The sequence below is a fragment of the Pelophylax lessonae genome (genome assembly GCF_965119305.1).
Source record: "Pelophylax lessonae genome assembly, chromosome: 3".
Taxonomy (NCBI): Eukaryota; Metazoa; Chordata; class Amphibia; order Anura; family Ranidae; genus Pelophylax; species Pelophylax lessonae.
In genome coordinates, this window is record NC_138770.1 from 575080823 (window position 1) to 575103861 (window position 23039).

The 23039-nt window shown below is 47.2% G+C and overlaps 1 protein-coding gene across 1 annotated transcript in view; it reads right to left on the reverse strand.

Moving 5' to 3' along the window:
• The window catches only part of USP34 (ubiquitin specific peptidase 34), a 600284-nt gene that overhangs the window by 357005 nt on the left and 220240 nt on the right, over positions 1–23039 (reverse strand). The window contains exons 28-30 of the mRNA XM_082250967.1: positions 22032–22241; positions 19641–19766; positions 17245–17367 (exon numbers count right to left, since the gene is read on the reverse strand). Coding sequence (XP_082107093.1) covers positions 17245–17367; positions 19641–19766; positions 22032–22241 — 459 coding nt within the window. The remainder of the gene's footprint in view (positions 1–17244; positions 17368–19640; positions 19767–22031; positions 22242–23039) is intronic.

Below are 23039 nucleotides of genomic sequence, written 5' to 3' on the forward strand. Positions count from 1 at the left end.
TACTAGTTTAGTAGCTCTTCTCTGGACTCTCTCTAGAGTATCTATATCCTTCTGGAGATATGGCCTCCAGTACTGCGCACAATACTCCAAGTGAGGTCTCACCAGTGTTCTGTACAGCGGCATAAGCACTTCTCTCTTTCTACTGCTTATACCTCTCCCTATACATCCAAGCATTCTGCTGGCATTTCGTGCTGCTCTATTACATTGTCTTCCCACCTTTAAGTCTTCTGAAATAATTACTCCTAAATCCCTTTCCTCAGATACTGAGGTCAGGACTGTGTCAAATAATATATATTTTGCCCTTGGGTTTTTACGCCCCAGGTGCATTATCTTGCACTTATCCACATTAAATTTCAGTTGCCAGAGTTCTGACCATTCTTCTAGTTTTCCTAAATCCTTTTCCATTTGGCGTTTCCCTCCAGGAACATCAACCTTGTTACATATCTTTGTGTCATCAGCAAAAAGACAAACCTTACCAACTTGCTTAGGGACCCCACTCTTTAGTAACCATTCTGTCCAAATAGCAGGGGAAAGGTAACTCGTTTGCCGCTCTGGATGGCTTGTGAGTGCCAAAAGGTAACCTGCGCCTCCGTTGCAGATGTGCCCTCCAACTTTAAGTCTCAAGCACAGATACAATCAAGTGCATCCACCAGCCCCTTTTTGTGCACGGTTGCAGAAGTGGAGGAATCATCCTCACTATTCTGAGGATTCAAGGTGTGTGGCCGCAGACCTGGCAGGGTGACCCAAGTCCTGCGGCAGTCTAATCAGATTCAGGATTGGAGGAGACAGTTGAGGCAGGGGAAGGCAGGGGCGTTTTATGCCAGCCTGTCGCCCAAAAGCCATCTCCACCCGGGACACAAGGGTCTCCAGGACCTCCATAAGTGCATCGATGGATGGGACCCAGAGGACCCCACAGCCCCAGAGTGGGGATCAGGTGGGGAGATGTACTCCATGAGTCCCCGGGGGGACCCCATAAAAAAGCATATAAAACACTAAGACAACCCCCACTGCGCTGGCAGCACCACCTGGTCGCCAGGCACAAAGCACCAAGCGTTCCTCAGCAGAGAGGGAGAGGACCCTACCAGATTCCCCACCCAACAGCAACAGGCACCTGCAGCCACCAGGATAATCTGCACTCCAGGTGCGGCCATCAGGAAGTGTAAAACACTGCTAAGGTACAATCCCCACCGCTCTGGTAGCACCACCCGGTTGCCAGCCACAGAGCACCAATCGATCTTCAGCAGAGAGGGAGAGAACCCCACAGAAACCAGGCACCACAGCCACCAGGAGAATCTGCACTGCACGAGCAGTGATCAGAAACTGAAAAGATCCAGCACCAGGGGATGAGGGGGGGGGGGGCTCCCACCAACGAAATTGACCTACAGAAGGCTCGACTGTCATGGCCGCTGCTATTTTCAATGGCAAACCATCGGACTACACAAAATATGTCCGCCGTGCATTGATCACACAGGCTACAAGAAAATGGCGGCCCCGCTGGGTCCCAGGGACCCAGGAGGGATCCCTAGGCCTCAAGGACAGGCCCAGGCAGGAGAGGGGGCCATGGCAAAAGCCCCCCCCCCCCCCAGGTACAGGTCGCCGGCTCCCCACCCCCCTCCAATCGCCAGCATAACACCCTGCCCGCCCCCCCCCCCCCCAGAAGGTGGACCAGACCACGCACACAGCCCCAGAATAAGTGGGTGGGGCAGATAAGGGGGGGTGCCTGATGAGAAAAGGGGGAACCAGAGGGTCCAACCGTCCCAAGGAAAGGCCCACGTCCACCCCAAAACCCTCCAGGGGGAGACAGCTACTCTCCATACCAGAAACCAGGCGAGCACCCCTCCAGACAGAACCCCTCGCAATCGAAGTGGGGGGCTGTCGGCCAGGAGAAACGCTGCAACTGGGGCCAAGACCTAGTTATGGGCGACCCAACAAAGCGTTTACCTCGAAGGCCAGCCCCCATACGGTGGGGCTATGTCACGGCCGAACTAGCATAGAGCGGATCTCTGCAGGCGCTTGCTGGCCAGACTGGGGTGACCACTGGATCTAGATTATCCAGCCTATCGCCCAGTCCAGCAGTTGATTGTAGATCTCACTGGAAAAATAAAGGAGGGAAAAAAAAAAATCTAAAAAGAAAAAATTGCCAGGACCAGAGATCCCTGCAAGGAACTAGGTCTTTACTCCTGACTAGGCAGAAAAAAAAACGGAGTACCTATAGCAGAGGGGAGTATATCCCCCTGGGACAGCCCATAAGTGTGGCCAGACTTTTTCTGCCTAGTGTCCTACTCCTGTAGGGGGCAGTATAACTCAATGGTTAAGAGGATCCAGGGCTATGCCCGTCAATGAACAAAAGAAATTATGATTTAAATAGAGTTGATTTAAATCAAGCCTTTTGACTAGTGATTTAAATCATTATTTAAATGAAATACACCCTGCTTGTAAGGTCCAGAGAACAGGAAAAATAGGAAATCTGCCCATCTGACTGGAGCAGTAGCCCTGAGGTATACTCCAAAAGTTCTGCCCACGTCCACACAATATGGAGATAATTCCTCAGGATGCTTAGGAACAAAATATAAGGATGGGGGACAATGTCCTCATTGAGGTGTAACGCTGAGACCACCTTCAGGAGAAAGGAGGGCTTTGGGCGTGTGTGAAGAATAAGGAAAGGCTCTACAGGAATGGGGCTGCTAGTTTTGGAACACATCTGGCAGATGTAATAGTGGCCAAAAGGGTTGCTTTGCCTCTAGGCCTGGGATATGCAAACTGTGGCCCTCCAGTTGTTATATAGTTACATAGTCAGGTTGAAAAAAAGACAAGTCCATCTGGTTCAACCAATAAAAAACAAAAAACAGTACAGAAAACACAACCATACAATCGCATGTACACAATCCTATACCCTCAGTTGATCCAGGAGGTGTAAAAACCCCAGCAAAGCATGATCCAATTTGCTACAGCAGGGGAAAAAATTCCTTCCTGATCCCCCGACAGGCAATAGAATATTCCCTGGATCAACTTTACCTATAAGTATTAGTACCCAGTTATAAGATTTACACCTAGGAAAGAATCCAGGCTTTTTTTAAAGCAATCCAGTGAGCTGGCCAAAACCACCTTTGGAGGAAATCTATTCCACACTTTCACAGCTGTTACAGTGAAGAAACCTTTCCATTTTTGGAGACAAAATCTTTTTCCTCTAGACGTAAAGAGTGCCCCCTTGTCCTCTGTGATGACCTTAAAATGAATAACAACACCAAGTTCACTATATGGACCCCGTATTCATACATGTTGATCATATCCCCCCTTGATCTCCTCTTTTCAAAAGAGTATAAATTCAGTTCCCCTAATCTTTCCTCATAGCTGAGCTCCTCCATGCCTCTTATCAGTTTGGTTGCCCTTCTCTGCCCTTTCTCCAGTTCCCCGATATCCTTTTTGAGAACTGGTGCCCAAAACTGAAAGGCAGATTACGTCTTACTAATGATTTGTACAGGGGCAAAATTATATCTCTCTCTCTGGAGTCCATGCCTCTGTTAATACAAGAAAGGACTTTGCTCGCTTTGGAAACCGCAGCTTGGCATTGCATGCTATTAATAAGCTTAGGATCTACCAGAACACCTAGATCCTTTTCCGGATTCCCCCAGTTCTACTCCCCCCTTGTATGTATGATGCATGCATATTCTTAGCCACCAAGTGCATAACTTTACATTTATCAACATTAAACCTCATTTGCCACATAGTTGCCCAATGAAACAGTGCATTGAGGTCGGCTTGTAAGTTGGAGACATCCTGTAAGGAAGTTATTCCACTGCAAAGCTTGGTGTCATCTGCAAAGACTGAAAATAGAATTTTTGTACTTACCATAAAATCCATTTCTCTGAGTTCGTCAACATACACAGCGCTCCATAAATCATAACTAGGGGGTATACTGCCTCCTCAGATGGTATATAAACCCCCTTTCTGCTCTAGGTAATCAGTTTAGTAGCAAGCAGTACTAGAAGTATCAGAACTTAATAGAGGGGTGGGTGCTGTGTCCGTTGAACTCAAAGAAATGGAAAATGAGGGGTGGGGAAAATAACCCCAAGAATAAACATAAGAGCCCTTAACCAGGACACAGGAGCCTTAACTGGGTCACAGGAGCCCCGCCTAAAAAAATAAAGGTTTAAAGAAAAAAAAAACACCCCTTAAGAGGGAACCAGCCCCTCTTAAACAGCAGCCTGTAAAACTTTGCAGCCAAAAGAAGCATCCACAGATGCCAAAGTATCTACCTTATAGAATTTTGTAAAGGTATGCTCAGACGACCAAGTGGCTGCCTTGAAGCCTGATGACGGAAGGCCCAAGAAGCACTTCATGCTCAAAAAGAATGCACCGTAACAGGGAAAAGTGGAACCTGATCTTTCATTGGAATAGGCTTGAGTCATCGTCTGTCTGATCCATCTGGAGATGGTAGCCGAAGAAGCGGCCAGCCCTTTTCTTGGTGCGTCCTTAACCACAAAAGGCCAGTCTGACCTCCAAAAAGACTCAGTAGCTGCTGAATACACCCGAATGCCACAAACCACATCCAAGGTATGCAAAGCAAATTCCTTGGGATGAGCCGGCGTGGGACACAAGGAAGGCAACACAATGTCACAATGGGCAGGAATGATGGACAGGGACAAACAAGCACTTTATCCCCAAGGACCACTAAAAAGGTTTCTTGAGAACCGAAAGTACTAAATTTAAATACCATGACGGCAAAAGAGACCGTGGAGCCACATGTAAAAACCCCTGAATGAAGGTATGAAATAAAATGCCTGGATACGGGTCGCTGAAAGATTGCCAAGGCAGACACCTGGCCCTTGATGGTACTCAAGGCCAACTTCTGATCAACCCCCTGTTGAAAAAAGGTTAAGATCCGAGCCACAGAAAAGGATCGAGGATGAGCGAGCGCCAATCGACTCACACCAAGAAATGTATGCTTCCCACGTACAATGGTATATCTTGCTGGAAGACTACTTCCTCGCCATCACCATAGTAGGGATCACTGATCCAGACAGACCTCTATCCCTCAGTAGCTGGCTTTCAATCGCAAAGTTATTAAAAAACAGTGATTGTAAAGCAGGATGGTAGATCAGCCATTGGGACAACTGATGTTCTCTGAGAGGAAGCCCCCAAGGGATATTTACAGCAACCAGGATGATTGGAAGATCCTCGTTCCTGATCCTTAGCCGAGGATGATACTGGCCTTACCGTTGCCTTTGGACGCCTGCAGCATCTGTCAGAGGACCCTATGACCACATCACGAACTTCGGTATCCTCCTGTGGAGCCGAATCAGCTAAAGAAGCTGCATGCAAGACTGTGCTAATAGAACTGTCTCGAAGGTGGATACCACCAGACTCAGAACCTGTATGCAAAATGGGAGAGAGAACTATCTGTGTGACTGCCGCCGGTGAATCACGGCCTAAGGTACCTGAAGTTTGTGCAGAGGAAGGACCAACCTGGTCAGAAATAGAATCAGACCTAGGTAAATCAATTCCCTGGACAGGATAGGGGGGACCTTAGGTAGTTCAGACATCACCTGAATCTTTGCAGGAATTAAATCCGCAAAAGGAGACTCAGGACCTAAAAAAACTGAAAAGCACAAGCCTTGTCCCCCTTTCTGGGTACCCCCAAAAGAAACATTTTGCGGATCTCACCAAAGAAGTCCCAGGGCCGGAAACCAGCGAAGATGTCCCCCAACCCCAATAATGGGTGGGGGCAGACCTTCATGCTGAAGGAGTCTTGTCTGCGGCTCCGGAGAAGCTAGCTCTAGGCTTACCAGACCATGGTTGCTTGGATCCTCTCGGGGAAGATATAACGGAATTTTTGTAAAATCTTACCGTAAAATTCCTTTCTCTGAGTCCTCTGACAGTCGCCGCCCACTCATACAGTCTTCACCAATGGGTATTGACCTCTTATCCACAGGAGCAAGCTAGGCATAAGACTTGTTAAAAACAAAGTAATTTACATACAACACACCTACAGGGGGCTGTCCCACTGGTCCAATACCCCCGGCTTGCCTCATTCCCGAATCAGTTTGGTAGCAAGCAATAGATCGTCCATGAACCCCAAAAGAGGGGTGGGGGCGGCGACTGTCAGAGGACTCAGAGAAGCGAATTTTACGGTAAGATTTTATAAAAATTCAGTTTTCTCTTAACATCCTCTGACAGTCGCCGCCCACTCATACAGTCTTCACAAATGGGATGTCCCAAAGCAGTGTAGACATGAGGGGTGGGAAGTACAACTGTCACAAAGGCAACGCAGCACCCAGGTCAGAGAAGGTAACCTTATCTGAACAGAAAGGTAAACCCTCTGGGTAAGAGAAAAGCTCAACTGGAGCAAACAACCCAGGAAAGCAAATAACCAAGGGGGAAACAACCCCAACAGCCAGGGACCTGCAAAACTAGGGCCCCTTTAAGGCACGGCCGCACACAGAACCTTGCGGCCAAAGGAAGCATCTGCAGATGCCAGAACCTCAAGTTTGTAAAATTTGGAAAGGGTGTGCATCGACGACCAAGTCGCAACCTTGCACACCTGGGCCACCGAATGCCTGTTGCTGGAAAGCCCAGGACGCACTCACTGCTCTGGTAGAGTGCGCCTTGACAAGGAAGGGCGGTACCCGTTCCCTAAACGAATAGGCCTGTACAATCGTCTGTCTGATCTATCTAGAAATGGTGGCCGCAGACGCAGCCCATACCCTTCCGAGGACCCTCAGGAAGGACAAAAAGAGAATCCGACTTTCTGAAGGATGCCATGGACGACAGGGAGACCCTGATCGCCCGGACTACATCCAAGGAATGCAAGGCACACTCCTTAGGATGCTTAGGGTTCGCACATAGCGAAGGTAAGACCATATCCTCGTTAAGGTGAAAATCAGAAACCACCTTAGGAAGGAAGGATTGGTTAGGTCGCAAGACCACCTTATCCCTATGAACCACCAGGTAAGAGGAGCGGCAAGACAAGGCCGCCAACTCCGACACTCTGCGAGGGGATGTGATAGCCACCAGAAACATAACCTTTCTCGTCAGCAGAGGCAGAAAAACTTTTCTGATGTTTTCAAAAGGGAGGACGTTGCAAAACGGACAGGACCAAGTTTAAGTCCCAAGGAGGTAAAGGCGCTCTCCGAGGAGGAGCCAAATGACGCACACCTTGATAAAGGTGCCTATCAATGAATTAGACGCCAAGGGGCGCTGAAAAAGGATGGCCAGTGCAGAGAACTGGCCCTTAACAGTGGTCAGAGCAAGACGCTGGTCCATACCAGATTGGAGGAAGGCTAACACCCTCGCCACCAAAAAGGAGCGAGGACGGATGCCCCTGGAATAACACCAGGCAAAATAAGCCTTCCAACTACGATAATAGATCTTACCGGACGAGGCCTTCCTAGCCCTGAGCAGGGCAGGAATGACCGCCGACGAGAGACCCCGATCTCTCAAGACCTGGCTTTTAACAGCCACGCCACTAAGGTCAGTGACAGTAAAGCAGGATGGAAGATCGGCCCCTGAGACAGCAGCTCGTCTCGAACGGGAGCCGCCACGGGGTCTCAACGACCAGTTGGACGATGGCCACGTACCAAGACCAGCGCGGCCCGTCTGGGACCACCAGAATCACCAACTTTGGTTCCGAGACTAACCTGCGAAGGAACCTGGCCAACAACCGAAACGGAGAAAAGGCAGAAATCAGGCGATACTGATTCCAAGGCACCACCAGCGCATCCGAGGCGACCACCAGAGGATCGCGCGTTCGTGCCACGAACCTTCCCACCTTGTTGGTTAGCCGAGAGGCAAACAGATTAACATCCGGGGATCCCCAGCTCGCACACAGCATCTAAAAACCTCCGGGTGTAGGGACAATTCTCCCTGGTCCAGGGTCTGGCGGCTCAGATAATTGGCCTGCCAATGCTCCACACCCGGAATGTTAACTGCCGAAATCGCCTGGACGTGCGTCTCGGCCAAAGACAGAATTCTGGTCACTTCCTGGTGCCCCCTTGATGATGTGATGTTAGCCACCGCAGTGGCGTTGTCTGTCTGGACCCGCACAGGGCGGCCCCGAAGAGGAGCCGACCAACGTAGCAAGCATAATCTGATCGCTCGCAATTCCAAGATGTTCATCGCCAGGGAGGATTCCTCCTCCGACCAAGTGCCCTGGGCAGACATAATGCCCAGAACGCCACCCCAGCCTGACATCCGTGGTGATCACAGTCCACAACAACGGGCGGAAGGAGTTTTCCTCCGTCAGAGTCAGGGACAGGAGCCACCAGAGAAGATCCTCTCTGACTTGGCGACTCAGAGATATCCTCCTTTCCAAGGATTGAGGATGCCTGTCCCACCTGGCCAAGATCTCCGCTTGAAGAGATTGCGTGTGGAACTGTGCAAACGGTATTGCCGCGAAGGCTGACACCATCAATCCCAGGGACCGCATGCAGGCCCTGAGCGACGTGGAATCCTTGTCCCGAAGGGACCTGGCCACGTCCTGTAGAGTCCGGAGCATGTCCTCTGGCAGGAAACCTTTACTTGGGCAGAGTCCAGGACCATTCCCAGATAAGGGAGACAAACAGAAGGGGACAAGGTCGACTTCTGAACGTTGATGGTCCATCCGAACTCCCGGAGCGTCTGAGCGGTGGTCGACAGATCGCGTAAGGGACTCGGGCTGGCACTTGATCGTAACAGGAGATCGTCCAGATATCCCAAGACCGCAATCCCCTGCACCCGCAACAGGCCAGAACAGGAGCCAGCACTTTGGGAAACACCCTTGGAGCCGAAGCGAGACCGAAAGGTAACAACACAAACTGATAGTGATCCTCCGTGATTGCGAATCGGAGGAACCTCTAAGACCCGCGAATATAGGGATGTGTAAATACGCATCCTCGAGGTCGGTGGAAGCCAGGAAATCTCGTGGACTTAAGGAGGCCACCACCAAACTGAGGGATTCCATGCGGAACTTTTGAACCCGCACAAAGCAGTTCAGAGCTTTCAAGTCCAGAAGTGGACGTACCTTACCCTCCTTACTGGGCACAGTGAACAGATTTGATTAAAACCCCCGAAACCTGTCCCGATGAGGCACCGGGACGATCACCCCCTGGGCGAGGGGATCCTGAACCGCCCGATGAAGATCGTGTAACCGACCTGGGGTCAAATGAAGATTTGAGGGAAAGAATCCATCCGCTGACCGCGAATGGAATTCGATCTTGTATCCCGATCGAATGATTTCCTGAACCCACCTGTCCGGAACCCGGAGCAGCCAAAGGACTAGAAAACCGTGCAGATGTCCCCCCACCCCTGTAATGGGTGAGGGCGTCCTAGCAGGTGGAGGCGGAAGGACCCGCCGGGCCGGCATGGGTGGATTTTAGCTTGCCCGCCCAGGGCTTCCTCTGACCACCCTGGGCCTTAAAGGGTTTCCCCTTGACCTGTGCCTTGAAGGCACGAAAGGACCCCCGATTTGGTTTAAAGGAAGGGCCCCGCTTACCGCGGAAAAACTTACCCCTGGGGTTCTGGGGCAGCAGAGTGCTTCTGCCCCCTTTAACCAACTCGTCCAGGGAATCCACAAAAAGACGATTCCCCTCATAAGGGATGTCAGACACAGTCTTCCTGGAGTCTGGTCAGCCGACCAGCTTGTCAGCCACATTAAACGATGGAGCAGCACCGTGACACCAGACAGCCGAGCTGCTAGAGGAGCCTCCTCCAAGGCCACGTCACACAGGTACAAAAAACCTGCCAGACGCATCTGTACCAAACGATACAGTCACGTCCGTGGCTACATCAGCCGCATCCTCTCACGCAATGCAGTGATAAGTGTGTCTACCAGCAGTTTTTCATTCAGTGCTGCGACCATGGAGGAATCATCCTCACTATCGGATGGATCAGGGGGTGCGATACTAAATCCCCCTGGACGGGCCGCGTCCATGGCAGCATCAGGCCCAGAATCAGATGAGACAGCCTGAGCAGGGGAAGGCAGGGGGTGCTTCCTCCTGGGCCTTTGCCCACACGCCACTTCCACCCGGGACACTAAGGACTGCAGGACCATCATCAGTGCAACCATGGGAAGCGTTTGACACCACTAAAGGATCCCCTCAAGGCTAGGTGTACCTATCAGCAGAGAGAGAAAACAGGGATGCTATCCCTGTTCAAATGTCCTGGGCACAGGAAGAGGAAACTAAGGAGGAAAAGGAAGAGGAGGAACTTTGGGATCCTCACAAGGCTTTGGTTGGTTCTGACATCATCCGGCTACCCAACCATGGCCTCCAACTGAAGACCAGCCAGACTAAGGGAAACTGGCCACCATCAAACACTGAAGCATGCTGCCAGGATCTTTCCTGCACCCTTTGCAATGCTGCACCCTCTGCAAAGGGACCCCCCAGCGAGACCACTGGATCTAGATTACCCAACCCGGCAGTTCATTGTAGATCTCCCGAGAGAAAACAAAAAAAGATGTAAGGAAGGAGAAAATTGCTAGGACCAGAGATACCAGCCGGGAGCCTAGGCCCTTACTCCTGACTAGACAGATTAAAAGTGATTACCTAGAGCAGAGAGGGGGGTTAAATACCAGCTGAGGACAGCCCATGGATGTAGCCAGGTGTTTTTTGTTCTGCATAGCCCTATTCCTGGAGGAGGCAATATAACACACTAGTTATGGTTTATGAAGTGCTGTGTCCGTCCATGAACGAAATAAAAAATCCCCATTTACTCTATCGTTCATTGACGGACACAGCTCCTGATCTTCAATCATTGGGACATCCCAAAGCAGTGTTAAACTTGAGGGGTGGGAACAGCAGAAAAATATTCCCCAAGGCTAAACCATAGCCAACCAGGTAACATGGAGCTCAACCAAGAACAACTGGAGCTCACCTGAAAAAAAATGGATTTTTGTAAAATCTTACCGTAAAATCCTTTTCTCTTAGCTCATTGACAGACGTAGTCCTCGGTGATACAGCACCTTCGGGTTATGTTGCCTCCACAGGAGTAGGACTAGACAGGAAATAAAATGCTCTAGCCACACCCTAGGGGCAGTCCCCGAGGGTATATCCTCTCTCTCTCTGCCACAGCAAATCAGTTATGTCACAAAAGCAGTGTTTAGAGAATTTGACCCAACCCAACTCAAAAACAGAGGGGCGGGTACTACGTCTGTCAATGAGCTAAGAGAAAAGGATTTTACGGTAAGATTTTACAAAAATCCATTTTTCTCTATCGCTCATTGACAGACGTAGTCCTCGGTGATACAGCACCTTCGGGACGTCCCAGAGCAGTATCACAAATGAGGGGTGGGAAAATGGAAATCAGATCCAAATCTAGAAGGCCCAACCGGTGCCAACTAGAAGTTTACAATGCTCATCCTTAATGATGAGACTCAACAAAAAAATTTTCAAACAGAAAAAAACCCTCGAGGTAGACCACCGGTCTCCTCAAATTGCGGCCTGCAAAACCTTGCAGCCAAATGAGGCATCCGCCGATGCCATCACATCAATTTTATAAAATTTTGTAAAGGTATGTACCGACGACCAGGTGGCCGCCTTACATACCTGGACCACTGACGCCTGATGGCGAAAGGCCCAGGAAGTACTGAGCGCTCGAGTGGAGTGCGCCCTAACAGGGAAGGGAGGACTCTGACCCTTAATAGAATAAGCCTGTACCACCGTCTGTCTGTCTCAACATCCCGCCCGTCGCCCAGTTCAGCTTTCTTGCTTGAAGATCTCACAGGAACACTGGAGAAAAAAAGCTGTCTAAAAAAAATCTTTTCTAAGAACAAATTCCTGCCAGGACCGAAGATCCCAGCAAGGTATCTAGGTCCTTACTCCTGACTAGACAGAAAAAAACTGATTTGCTGTGGCAGAGAGAGAGAGGATATACCCTCGGGGACTGCCCCTAGGGTGTGGCCAGAGCATTTTATTTCCTGTCTAGTCGTACTCCTGTGGAGGCAACATAACCCGAAGGTGCTGTATCACCGAGGACTACGTCTGTCAATGAGCGATAGAGAAAACAATACACCTTCAAAGAGGACCAAGTCCTCTAAACAGCAGCCCGCAAAACCTTGCGGCAAAAGGAAGCATCCGCAGAAGCCAACACATCCACTTTATAAAATTTTGTAAAGGTGTGCACAGACGACCAGGTAGCCGCCTTGCAAACCTTTGATGCCTGATGACGGAAGGCCCAGGAGGCACTAAGCGCCCTAGTAGAGTGCGCCATAACAGGGAAAAGAGGAAACTGACCCTTAATTGAATAGGCTTGAAAAACCGTCTGTTCGATCCATCTGGAAATGGTCGCAGCAGAAGCAGACAACCCCTTCAGAGGTCCATCCATGAGCACAAATAGTGAGTCTGACTTCCTAAAAGACTCCGTAGCTGCCAGGTACAACCTAACTGCCCAAACCCCAACCAAGGAATGCAAGGTAATTTCCTTAAGATGTTTTGGCCTGGGAAACAGGGAAGGCAACACAATGTTTTTGTTCAAATGAAAATCAGACAACCTTTGGAAGGGACGACAGACCGGGATGAAGAACCACCTTATCTCTGTGAACCACCAAGTAAGGTGAACGACAAGACGCCGCCAACTCTGACACCCTGCACACAGAAGTGATTGCAACCAAAAAGACTACCATCTGGGATAAGTAAGCAGGGGAACCACCCTAAGATTTTCAAAAGGAGGTTTCTGGAGGACTAAAAGCACCAAATTGAGGCCCCAAGGCAGCAATGGAGACCACACCAGAGGACCCAAGTGTTGAACTCCCTGGATAAAAGTTTGCATCAAGGAAATTGTGGTCAATGGTCATTGAAAGAAAGCCGCCAAGACCGAGACCTGGCCCCTGATAGTACTCAAGGCCAGCCGCTGCTCAACACCCCATTGGAGAAAAGCCAATATCCGAGCCACTGAAAAGGACCGAGGGTGAACCCCCAAAGACTCACACCATGCAATGTACGTCTTTCAAGTACGAAGGTGGATCTTCTTAGAGGTAGATTTTTTAGCCTTTAACAGCGTAGGAATCACCGATTCAGACAAACCTCTATCCTTCAGCACCTGGTTTTCAACAGCCAAACCGTTAAAGCCAGCAACTGTAAAGCAGGATGGAAGATTGGCCCTTGGGACAACAGATCTTACCTGAGGAAGAAAGTCTCCAAGGAACACTGGTGACCAGCCATACCAAATCAGCGTACCAAGACGGCAAGGCCAGTTTGGAGCCACTAAGATGACCAGAATCCCTTCTGCTCAATCCTGCGCAGAAGTCTTGGCAGAAGCTTGAGAGGGGGGAAAGGTGTAAATCAGACGATACTGACCCCCACAGGGCCACCAGCGCGTATGTGGCATCGGCCAGAGGGCCCCAAAACCATGCCACAAGCCAAGACCGTGCCACAAGCTTCTGCACCTTACTATTGGGACGAGAACCCAACAGGTCAACCTCGGGAGTAATGCACCGGAGGCACAACTGATGAAACACCTCCGGGTGAAGTGACCATTCCCCCTGGTCCAACACCTGTGGACTGAGGTAATTTGCCTGCCAATTTTACACCCCTGGAAGGTGTACAGCAGGGAGGGCTGGAACAAAACTTTCTGCCCACCTTAGAATTCTGACTACTTCCTGAGTGGTCAGGACACTTCTTGTGCCCCCTTGGTGATTGACATAGGCCACAGCCATGGCATAGTCCGATTGAATTTGCATCGGACACCCCTGAAGACCATCCCTCCAATGATCCAGACAAAATCTGATCATTCTGAGTTCTAGTACATTGATTGGCAGTCTGGACCCTTCCAGCGTCCAGACCATCTAAGCAGAATCTTTTCAGAGGACGCCTCTCCACCCGGACAGGCTGGCATTAGTGGTGACCAACATCCAGTACAGGTGGAGAACGGCACTTTGCCAGGACAAATCCTGAGAACAAAGCCACCAGATCAGGGACCCTCTCATACCCCAGCTCAGCCAGATCTGATTGTCTATAGACAGTGGATTCTTGTCCCATTTGAACAGAATCTCTTTGCAGAGAACTCATGTAAAACTGTGCAAACGGAACCACCTCAAAAAGGTAGATAACATCAGGCCCAGCACTCGCATGCAAGTCTGAAAGGATGACCGTCTGCTGGACAAGAGAAGCTGAATTGCTTCCTGCAGTTTCTGAAGTTTTTCCCAAAGGAAGGAACACTCTGGCTAGGGCAGAGTTCAGTCTCAGACCCAGATAGTCCATATTTGTGGACAGAACCAAATCAGACTTCCGAAGGTTTAGAGCCCAACCAAACTCCCTCAGAGTTTGCAGAGTAATCTCCAAGTTGTCCACCAGAGCAGTTGGAAACTCCGCTCACAGGTGATCGTCCAGGTACCCAAATACTGTGATCCCCGCTGACGCAACAATGCCAGCATCGGGGCCAACACTTTTGTGAAGACCGGAGGAGAGACCAAAGGATAACCACACAAACTGATAATGCTCCTCTCCCACGGCAAAGCAAAGAAAGCGCTGTTGACCAACATATATTGGAATGTGAAGGTAAGCGTCCTTGATGTCTATAGAAGTAAGAAGATCGCCCTCATGCAGGGATGCCACTATCGTGCAAACGGACTCCCTTAGGAACTTCTGCTCCCGCACAAAGCAGTTTAGCGCCTTGAGGTCCAGAATTGGACACGTTGCCCTCCTTCCTGGGGACTGTAAACCGGTTTATAAAAAAACTCTGCAAACGTTCCGAAGTCAGAACTGGGACAATTAACCCTTGGCATAGCAAGTCTTGCACTGCCCCAAAGAGACCCGGTAAGCAGTCTGGTGACTGGCGCAAGTTGGAGGGAAAAACCTTTCCAGAGGTTAAGGAAACTCGATCTTGTAGCCAGACCGTATGACTTCTTGGACCCACTTGTCCTGCATCAGTGAGGTCTACGGGTCCAGAAACCAGCGAAGACATCCCCCCCACCCCAATACGGGGGAGGGTGCCCTTTCATGCTGTGGGAGCCTTGGCCACAGATCTGGAGAAGCCCGCTCTTGGCTTGACAGACCAGGTTCGTTTGGATCCTCTGGAAGAGGCCCTGAAAGGTTTTAAATCGCTTGTCTTGAGACCCTGGGGGACAAAAAAAAAAAAAAAAAACTTATGAGCCAAGAAAGATGGACCACGTCTACGACTGGGCTCTTTGATACTAGCCTGTGGAAGAAAGGTACTCTACCCCCCTGTGAGACCCTTAATGATGTCATCCAGGGAAGCTCCAAACAGGCGATCCCCTAGGAAGGGGAGATCAAATCAGGCCTTCTTAGAAGTCTGATCCACAGACCAGCATTTAATCCAAATAACACGTCTAAGGACCACTGCTGAGACAGACAGCCTCTCAATCAGAGGAGCCGCATTCAAAGAGGCATCACAAACTGCAGCCCCTGGACCAACTGATCCCAGTTGGATTGCCTGTTTATATCCCAACCTTATTTCCTTCAAATCATTTTTATTGGGAAAAAAAAAAAAAAAACACATTTAAGTTACATAGAAACACTGTATACATTTACAGCCCCTTCCTCCTCTTAGTGTCGGTTCACACTAGGGCGGCACGACTTCGGGCGAGTTATGCCGTCGCCCGTGCACCGCGACTTCGGCGCGGCTTGCAACGACTTCACACAATGGAAGTCAATGGAAGTCGCTCCGATGTCGTCCCGAAGTAGTGCAGGAACCTTTTTCTAAGTCGGAGCGACTTGAGTCGCTCCTATTAGAACGGTTCCAATTGCACAGCATGGTCCGCTACTTGCCAGGCGAACCAAGTCGCCTGACAAGTCGAAACAGTGTGAACAGGCACTTAACCCTTCTCTCCAAAAATAGAAACCCAAACTGTAGATACCTTCAAAAAATATATTTTTTTAATATCAAAACCATCATTCCTCAAACCCAATTACAATCTTAGAACTTTAATCACTTTTCTAATAATAAAATCGTATTATAAACCTTCTAAATTTCTTCAACTTCTTTTATATCTCCACCTTACAGACTGCGAGAGTATTGATTCTTTCCAATTATCATCTGATAACCCTCACCTTGGTTTTTGCCAAAAAAAGATATCCAAACAAAACCCTGGAGATTAAACTCTCTACTTCTGAGCGACCTAGGTAATCTTAGCTCTCAAACGCGCTTTGAGCGAATACTTTAAAACTAATGATACCCCTGATGTGTCCTCCCTTACACAGTGGGAGGCACAAAAGTATGTAGCTAGAGGAGTCTTTATGACCATGTCCACAAAGCGAAAATGGGAATGCCAAGCTTCCATCCTTTCAATCACTAACCGTACAGCGGAGCTTGAATTACAACATAAACACAGACCCAAAACACAACAGGAACTGAACCACACTAGAGCTTCACTATTAGAAGAACTGGGTAAGTTTGCCCCACAAATTATTCTATGAACATAAAAAATTAGCAAGAGCACTGCAGAAACAAAGGAGCAATGCAACCATAAATCATATACACGGCAATCAGGGCATGATCCACTGCCAAAGACAAGGAGTCTTACTATAGTTAACTATATAACTTGAATTCTCAGGACAGCAACACCCTTGTTTCAGGTTACAGAGAGAGTTTTATTGGAGAGTTCTAAGCTCAATATAGTCAATATGGTCCAACCCCTCTGAATTTATCGAAGGCCAAAAATGTTGGGGTTCCAATCTTTTTGAAGGAATTTAACTAGCGTTAAAGCGGATGAAACCAGGGAATTGTCCTGGACCAGATGGTCTGCTGGTGCAGAAGTAAAGCATCTGGTGGGCAACAACAGAGAATTCTGCTCTGGTAAAATAGGCCCTTTTTGCGTGTCTAAAATACAGCTAGACCCAGATGCAGAAACTGATGTTTGAGCCGGTTCTTGCTCTAGTGCAAGGACTGCATTGTCACTCTGAGGTTGAATGTTGTTGTGCAAGCCTTCAACAAAGTGAATGTTCTTATGCGATTTTGCACTCACACCCTTTCGCCTGGTCGCCACCATAGCTAAAAGGGAGGCGTTTCCTCTGTAGGGTACTCACAGTGCAGAGTATTTGGTAAGCGTGTACGTGGTAACCTAGGTGTAGACTGTCCTGTAATGACTTAGGATTATAGGATAGGTACTCAGGGGACATGTCTTCCAAAGCTTTGCCAGTGTCCAATCCCCTGAAGGCACATGCCTATAACCCACAGTGTGTGAATAATCTGCCCCTGTTCTGTAAGATTAAGATCCTTCCTTTCTATTTTAAATTTGAAAAGTCAAAATTTACACACACAAAAAAAAATAAAAAATAAAAAAAATTAAAAAAAAAAAAAAAAAAAAAAACTTACAGTAGACTCTCTTCTTATCCTTCTGTTAGGCTTGCCCAAAGCTTCAATAATTTCAAGAGCGTAGAGAAGTTTGTGGGCACTTTTTATGCGAAGCAAGTCCTTCCAACAAGGTCCATCATTTCCCTTAACAGAGAAGAAACTTTTTTATAAGCAGAAAGGAAAAAATAAATTGATACCCAACAAATTGAAAACTTTAAGAGCCGTTTGACACTACCGGGACCTCTAAGTCGCCTCATAAGGGGCGACTTGTTAGCGCGACTTTGTGCGTATTCAGCGCGACTTGTATGATAGACGACTTTGTACGACTTTGTATTTGGCCAATCAGAATATGGTTCTGGGTCATGCTCAATCACACAAAAAAAAAAGTTCTTAAAAATTGTCGTTTTTGATAGAGAGCCAATTATTGAAAAAATTATTGAAAAAAAAAAAAAAAGATTTCTTTGGATTTAGTGTCTGGGGGGTCTAAAAAGTGTACCTGTGAAGTTTCAGCTCTGTAGCATGTCCGGAACCAGAAAAAAATGATACTTTTTCTTAGAATTTTTAGTAGCACAGGGTTAGGGCTCTGCTCCTTTCACACCTGGGTGTTTTTGTTTCGGGCATTTTTTGGGCATCTTTGGAGGCAGGCATAACATCTAAACTTCTGTGTAGGGGTATATATATACACACACACACACATCTATGTATATATATATATATACACATACACACATATAGGTGTGAAAGGAGGGTAACCCCATCCCTGCAAATAATTTCAGTAGCTCAGGGATAGGGTTCCGCTCCTTTCACACCTATATGTGTGTATGTGTATATATACATATATGTGTGTGTATGTATATATATATATATATATATATATATATATATATATACACCCCTACACAGAAGTTCAGATGTCATGCCTGCCTCCAAAGACGTCCACAAAAAAGCCCAATAAACTCCTGAAACAAAAACGCCCAGGTGTAAAAGGAGCGGAGCCCCATCCCTGCTCTAATAATAATTCTAAGAAAAATGATCTTTTTCTTATGGCGGTCACCCTGACATGGATGAGTTCTGTCACCCTGGCATAGCAGAGTCCACCCTAAATTACACTACAGTCACCCTGACACTTAACATTTTCCCTACAGAAACTAGATTATTGAATCTAACTATAGTGGTATATAGTACCCTAACTACACTGCATATCCCTTTCCTCACCCTTAGTGTCCACCAGTGCCACGTATCAGTGCAGCGAATCAGTGTCCACCAGTGCCGCGTAGCAGTGTCCACCAGTGCCGCGTAGCAGTGTCCACCAGTGCCGCGTAGCAGTGTCCACCAGTGCCGCGTAGCAGTGTCCACCAGTGCCGCGTAGCAGTGTCCACCAGTGCCGCGTAGCAGTGTCCACCAGTGCCGCGTAGCAGTGTCCACCAGTGCCGCGTAGCAGTGTCCACCAGTGCCGCGTAGCAGTGTCCACCAGTGCCACATATCAGTGTCCACCAGTGCCACATATCAGTGTCCACCAGTGCCACATATCAGTGTCCACCAGTGCCACTCACACAGACCAGGCAGAGATAATGTTATATAGGAACTGTAGGCATGGCTGCAATGTGGGGAATGCCTGGCTAATTTTCCTTCTTCCTGCAAAGTCGGATCACAAGTCGCTTCAAATAAGATAAGGATCCGACTTGGAGGCGACTCCCATTGAAGTCTATTGGGACAAGTCGGATACAAGTCGCCTCAAAGTAGTACAGGACCCTTTTCTGAAGTCGGAGCGACTTCAGTAGTGCCAATTAAGACGGCTCTCATTGATTTACATGGGATTTGTTATGTCAAGCGACTTGGGGCGACTTGAGGGCACACAAGTCGCCTCACAAGTCGCGGCAGTGTGAATGGACTCTAAAGCTGATCTCTAAACAAACAAAACAAATAAATGCACAGTTGAAATGTATATACTGTAGACACTGTTCTTACTGCCAAAGAACTTGTAATACTGTTCAGTCATTTTCATTGTAATACTGTCCAGCCACTTTCATGATTATGGCTGCCAGGATCCAAACACTGCCAGGTCCATGACCTTAGCAGCACATCTTGGTCAAAATCACACCCAGTTTGATGACTGGGCAATGAAGAACAGTTAGATTATAACGCGACTCCCTCCTACTGCCAGCAGATTGTCAGCATGTCCTTGACTGGGTGGAAGTGTTTTCCTCTCCCAGTCTGAGGTGGTACTGTGCAGAGGATTACTAGATGCCAAAATCAAGACACAATTTAGGTAGCACAGAAGTTGTTTTAATAATATTTCTTCTGTTTGAATTTCATATTTAGAACTTCCATGTCCAGCTTGTGGGCAAACTCTTTTTACCTTGTAGTGCACAGCTGAGGAAAGAAGAATTGAACTTGTTGGTTAACGCACTACTCACCTGCTCCTCAGACACATTCTGGAATGCCTGCAGCATATTGGGACAAGTAGGCAGTAACATCAGGAGCTCCCACACACGCCTGGATAGGTTCTCTGCATGGAGATGCAGCTCCTCACATCTAGCGCTCTGTAATCAAATGACCATCAATTCTATCAAACATCTGAAATATATTATAAATATTCAATTTCAACTTAACAGATAAAGATGATCATTTTTTTTTTTTTTTTTTTCAAGTTCTGTCCCCTATGGGACAAAGAGCATGTATAAACTTGTCTCTCGTTTCTAAGTGTTTATAACTCCAGTATTGAGGTCAAACCTATCCTCTTAAACCCCTCCATGTCACAGCTGCTCTGACAATAGCTATGATGGAGATGGCTGCTTCATAGCTATAGCTAGTCTCAACTATAAGCACTTTCCTAAGACAAGCAATGGAAAGACGAATGCAGAGTGAGGGGGGGACATGTCAGCCTCTGTATTCCTCTTGCGTGATTTGTGATTTCAGCAAAAACATTTCCCAAACATTGGACAATCTCTTTAAATTTACCATGGATATTTTGTTTCTATATGACTTCTGACATAGGACACCATAAGCCTGTTCAAAAAGTGCTAGGATTGGAATTACAAAGACAGGTAAGGTGAATAAAGTATGCTGAACACCCAAGTCTGGCTTGAGAAATAGACTATAGTCCCAGTTCAGACACCAGTCTAGTCTACAGGTGGGCCCCAGGTTACAAACATCCGACTTACAAACGACTCCTACTTATGAACGGAGGCAGACAACAGGAAGTGAGGAGAAATCTAACCCTAGTAAGGGAAATTCACTCCTGTAGCGTTCTCATGGGAAAAAGGTGTCTCCATTGAAGCTTTATCACTAATCCTTGTTTCCACAACCACCCCAACATTTTCAAAATACAGTTGTCATAGGGACAGAACGTGAGGTGACATCTTCTGACCAGAGGTACAGACAGCGAAACAAAATGGTACAGGGGTGTTAATCCGTCTCTATGCTATCCAAAAAAAAGTGTTCTTTTGACTGGAGCTGAACTTAAGCTCCACTTACTGAGCTGAGCTCGACTTAAGAACAAACCTACAGTCCCTATCTTGCTTGTAACCTGGGGACCACCTGTACTTTAATGCCAGTCCCTGGAGCAGTTTATACTCCACTTTATAGCCCTATTTACTGTCAGAAATGAAGAAAAATATCCAGGACTTTCAAGCATAGTAGCGTATGCAATTCACTCTCCTTCCTCTCATGTGACATCATCGGTGTCTCAGCACTGTATAAGGTTTATTGAGAACGGATATGAAGCTTAAAGAGGTTCTTCAGTCACTTCAATTAGTTACTCTGCATAGGCAAAGCACAAGTTCACTTTAAGCTTTGGAAGAGTGAAGAAGAGTAAAGCTGGATACACACTATAAGACTTTGTTGTTTGATTTCCTTTTGATTTACCTTGAACTATGTAGTACAAGGGCCTGCCTGATTGCATACAAATTGAAAGTGTTAAGGGTTGACCTCATATTATATAATTTTGGTAAATCTAAAGGAAAAAATCTAAAGAAAATTGTATAGTGTGTATCAAGCTTTAGGCCTCATGGACATAGGACGTTCTGTAAACAAGCCTTTCCTCCTGGCAGCAGCATTTTGGCAGAAAAAATGCCTGAGCCTTGTAAAATTGTCTAATGCTTTTACAAGCATTTAGGCATGTATTCAGGCATCAAGAACTTAGGCCTTAATTTATTTCATTAAATAAATTATTCTGACCTTTGAAATTAATTAATGCTCACGCGCCAAACGTGCCCATCATTAACATGCATTTACAAGCAGTTTTTCTGCCAAAACTCTGCTGCTTCTGGACACCCTGGCAGTGTTTTTTTCTGCCTCTAAAAGCCCCTGCCACTAAATGATGCTAAAAGCCTAAGTGTGCATGGACACATAGGCCAACATGCCGGTAGTTTGGACGCAGGGGAAAAAACAAAAATGCCTTGTGCTCCTAGAAGCAGATGCAAAAACATCCAGTGTACATGAGGCCTTTAGACTTTCATTTAAGATACTATTACTATGCGTCCTCACAGGAAAAATTAGGTGTGCAGAAATTTCCTCAAACAAGCTTTTTTTTTTTTTTTGACAAGAGTTAGAACCTGTCCAGGTGTCATGCAAAATGAAAAGTATTTAAACCTAACAGATTCTAGCCCTTTCTCAATCAAAAACAAAAAAAGTTGCAGTGGGAATTAAACTGGGTATACACAGACCATAATCAGCATAAATCGGTAGCGACCGGCTGAATCATAATCTGTGTGTAGCCCCTCCTGGTTAAACAGAAGCTGATCATTAGACTGCATTCAGTGTACCCAGCTTTAGGTTTTACTGTGTGGATAAAAGACAAACCTTACCTCAACATCTTCTAAGTTCATTTCGCCTGATGGGGGTTTGAATGAAGCCAACATTTCCAGCAAATCGAAGAGAGTGGTGAGGTGAGGTTCCTGTAGGAGAAGCAGCATGGGGATGTTTTCTTTCTGTGGGGGAGGTAGGCACGATGCTGGAAGCTGCACTCCTTCCCCTTTTCTTTCTCGCCGTGGGGCACCCAATGATACAAACACCATCTGAGCATAACATACAAGTATCAGTTAATTTGAATTGCTCTTTATGATTTAGGGCTGCACATATAACTGAAGGTCTAGCACATGTCTAGAAATATGGATAACTGAAACCACACAGCTCGTGCATATTTTATTTTTTCTGCAAATGTTTTCTCTTTACTTAAAATGATTGTAAAGACAAAACTTTTTATTTTTTTAATTTAAAAAGGAGGTTTATACTTACCTGCTCTGCGCAATGATAAGCTGGCCCCCTACCTCCTCTTTTGAGATCCCCTGCTGGTGCTCTCCACTCCATGTGTCCTTCATGTGCCATCATAGCAACCTACTTGCTACTGGGGCACACATGCAGGCATGCTCCAAAACACACACACACCCCTCGCTCCCTCTTCACGGGACTTGATTGACGGCAGCAGAAACCAAGAAACCAAAGGCTACCACTGCTCTCAGCAACAATTGTGAAATTAGGAAGAGGGGAGAGAACACCTTTAGCTGGACACATCGCTGGCTCGATCGAGATCTCAGGCAAATGTTAGGGAGGAAGAGGCGGGGACATTTTTTTATTTTTTACCTTAATGTAGTAAATGCAATAAGGAAAAAAAAAAAAAAAAAAAAAAAAGCAAACCTTTAGTGTTTAGAACCACTTTAAATATCTTCCCAAGCAGATTACATTTTAGTGCTCTTACATATAAACACTAATATGTAAGCAGCAACGACACATCTATACACCAGTACAAAGAAATAGACATGTTCCAAAGGATTGTTAAAATACTTTATTAATGCTAGCTATATACTATGTTATAT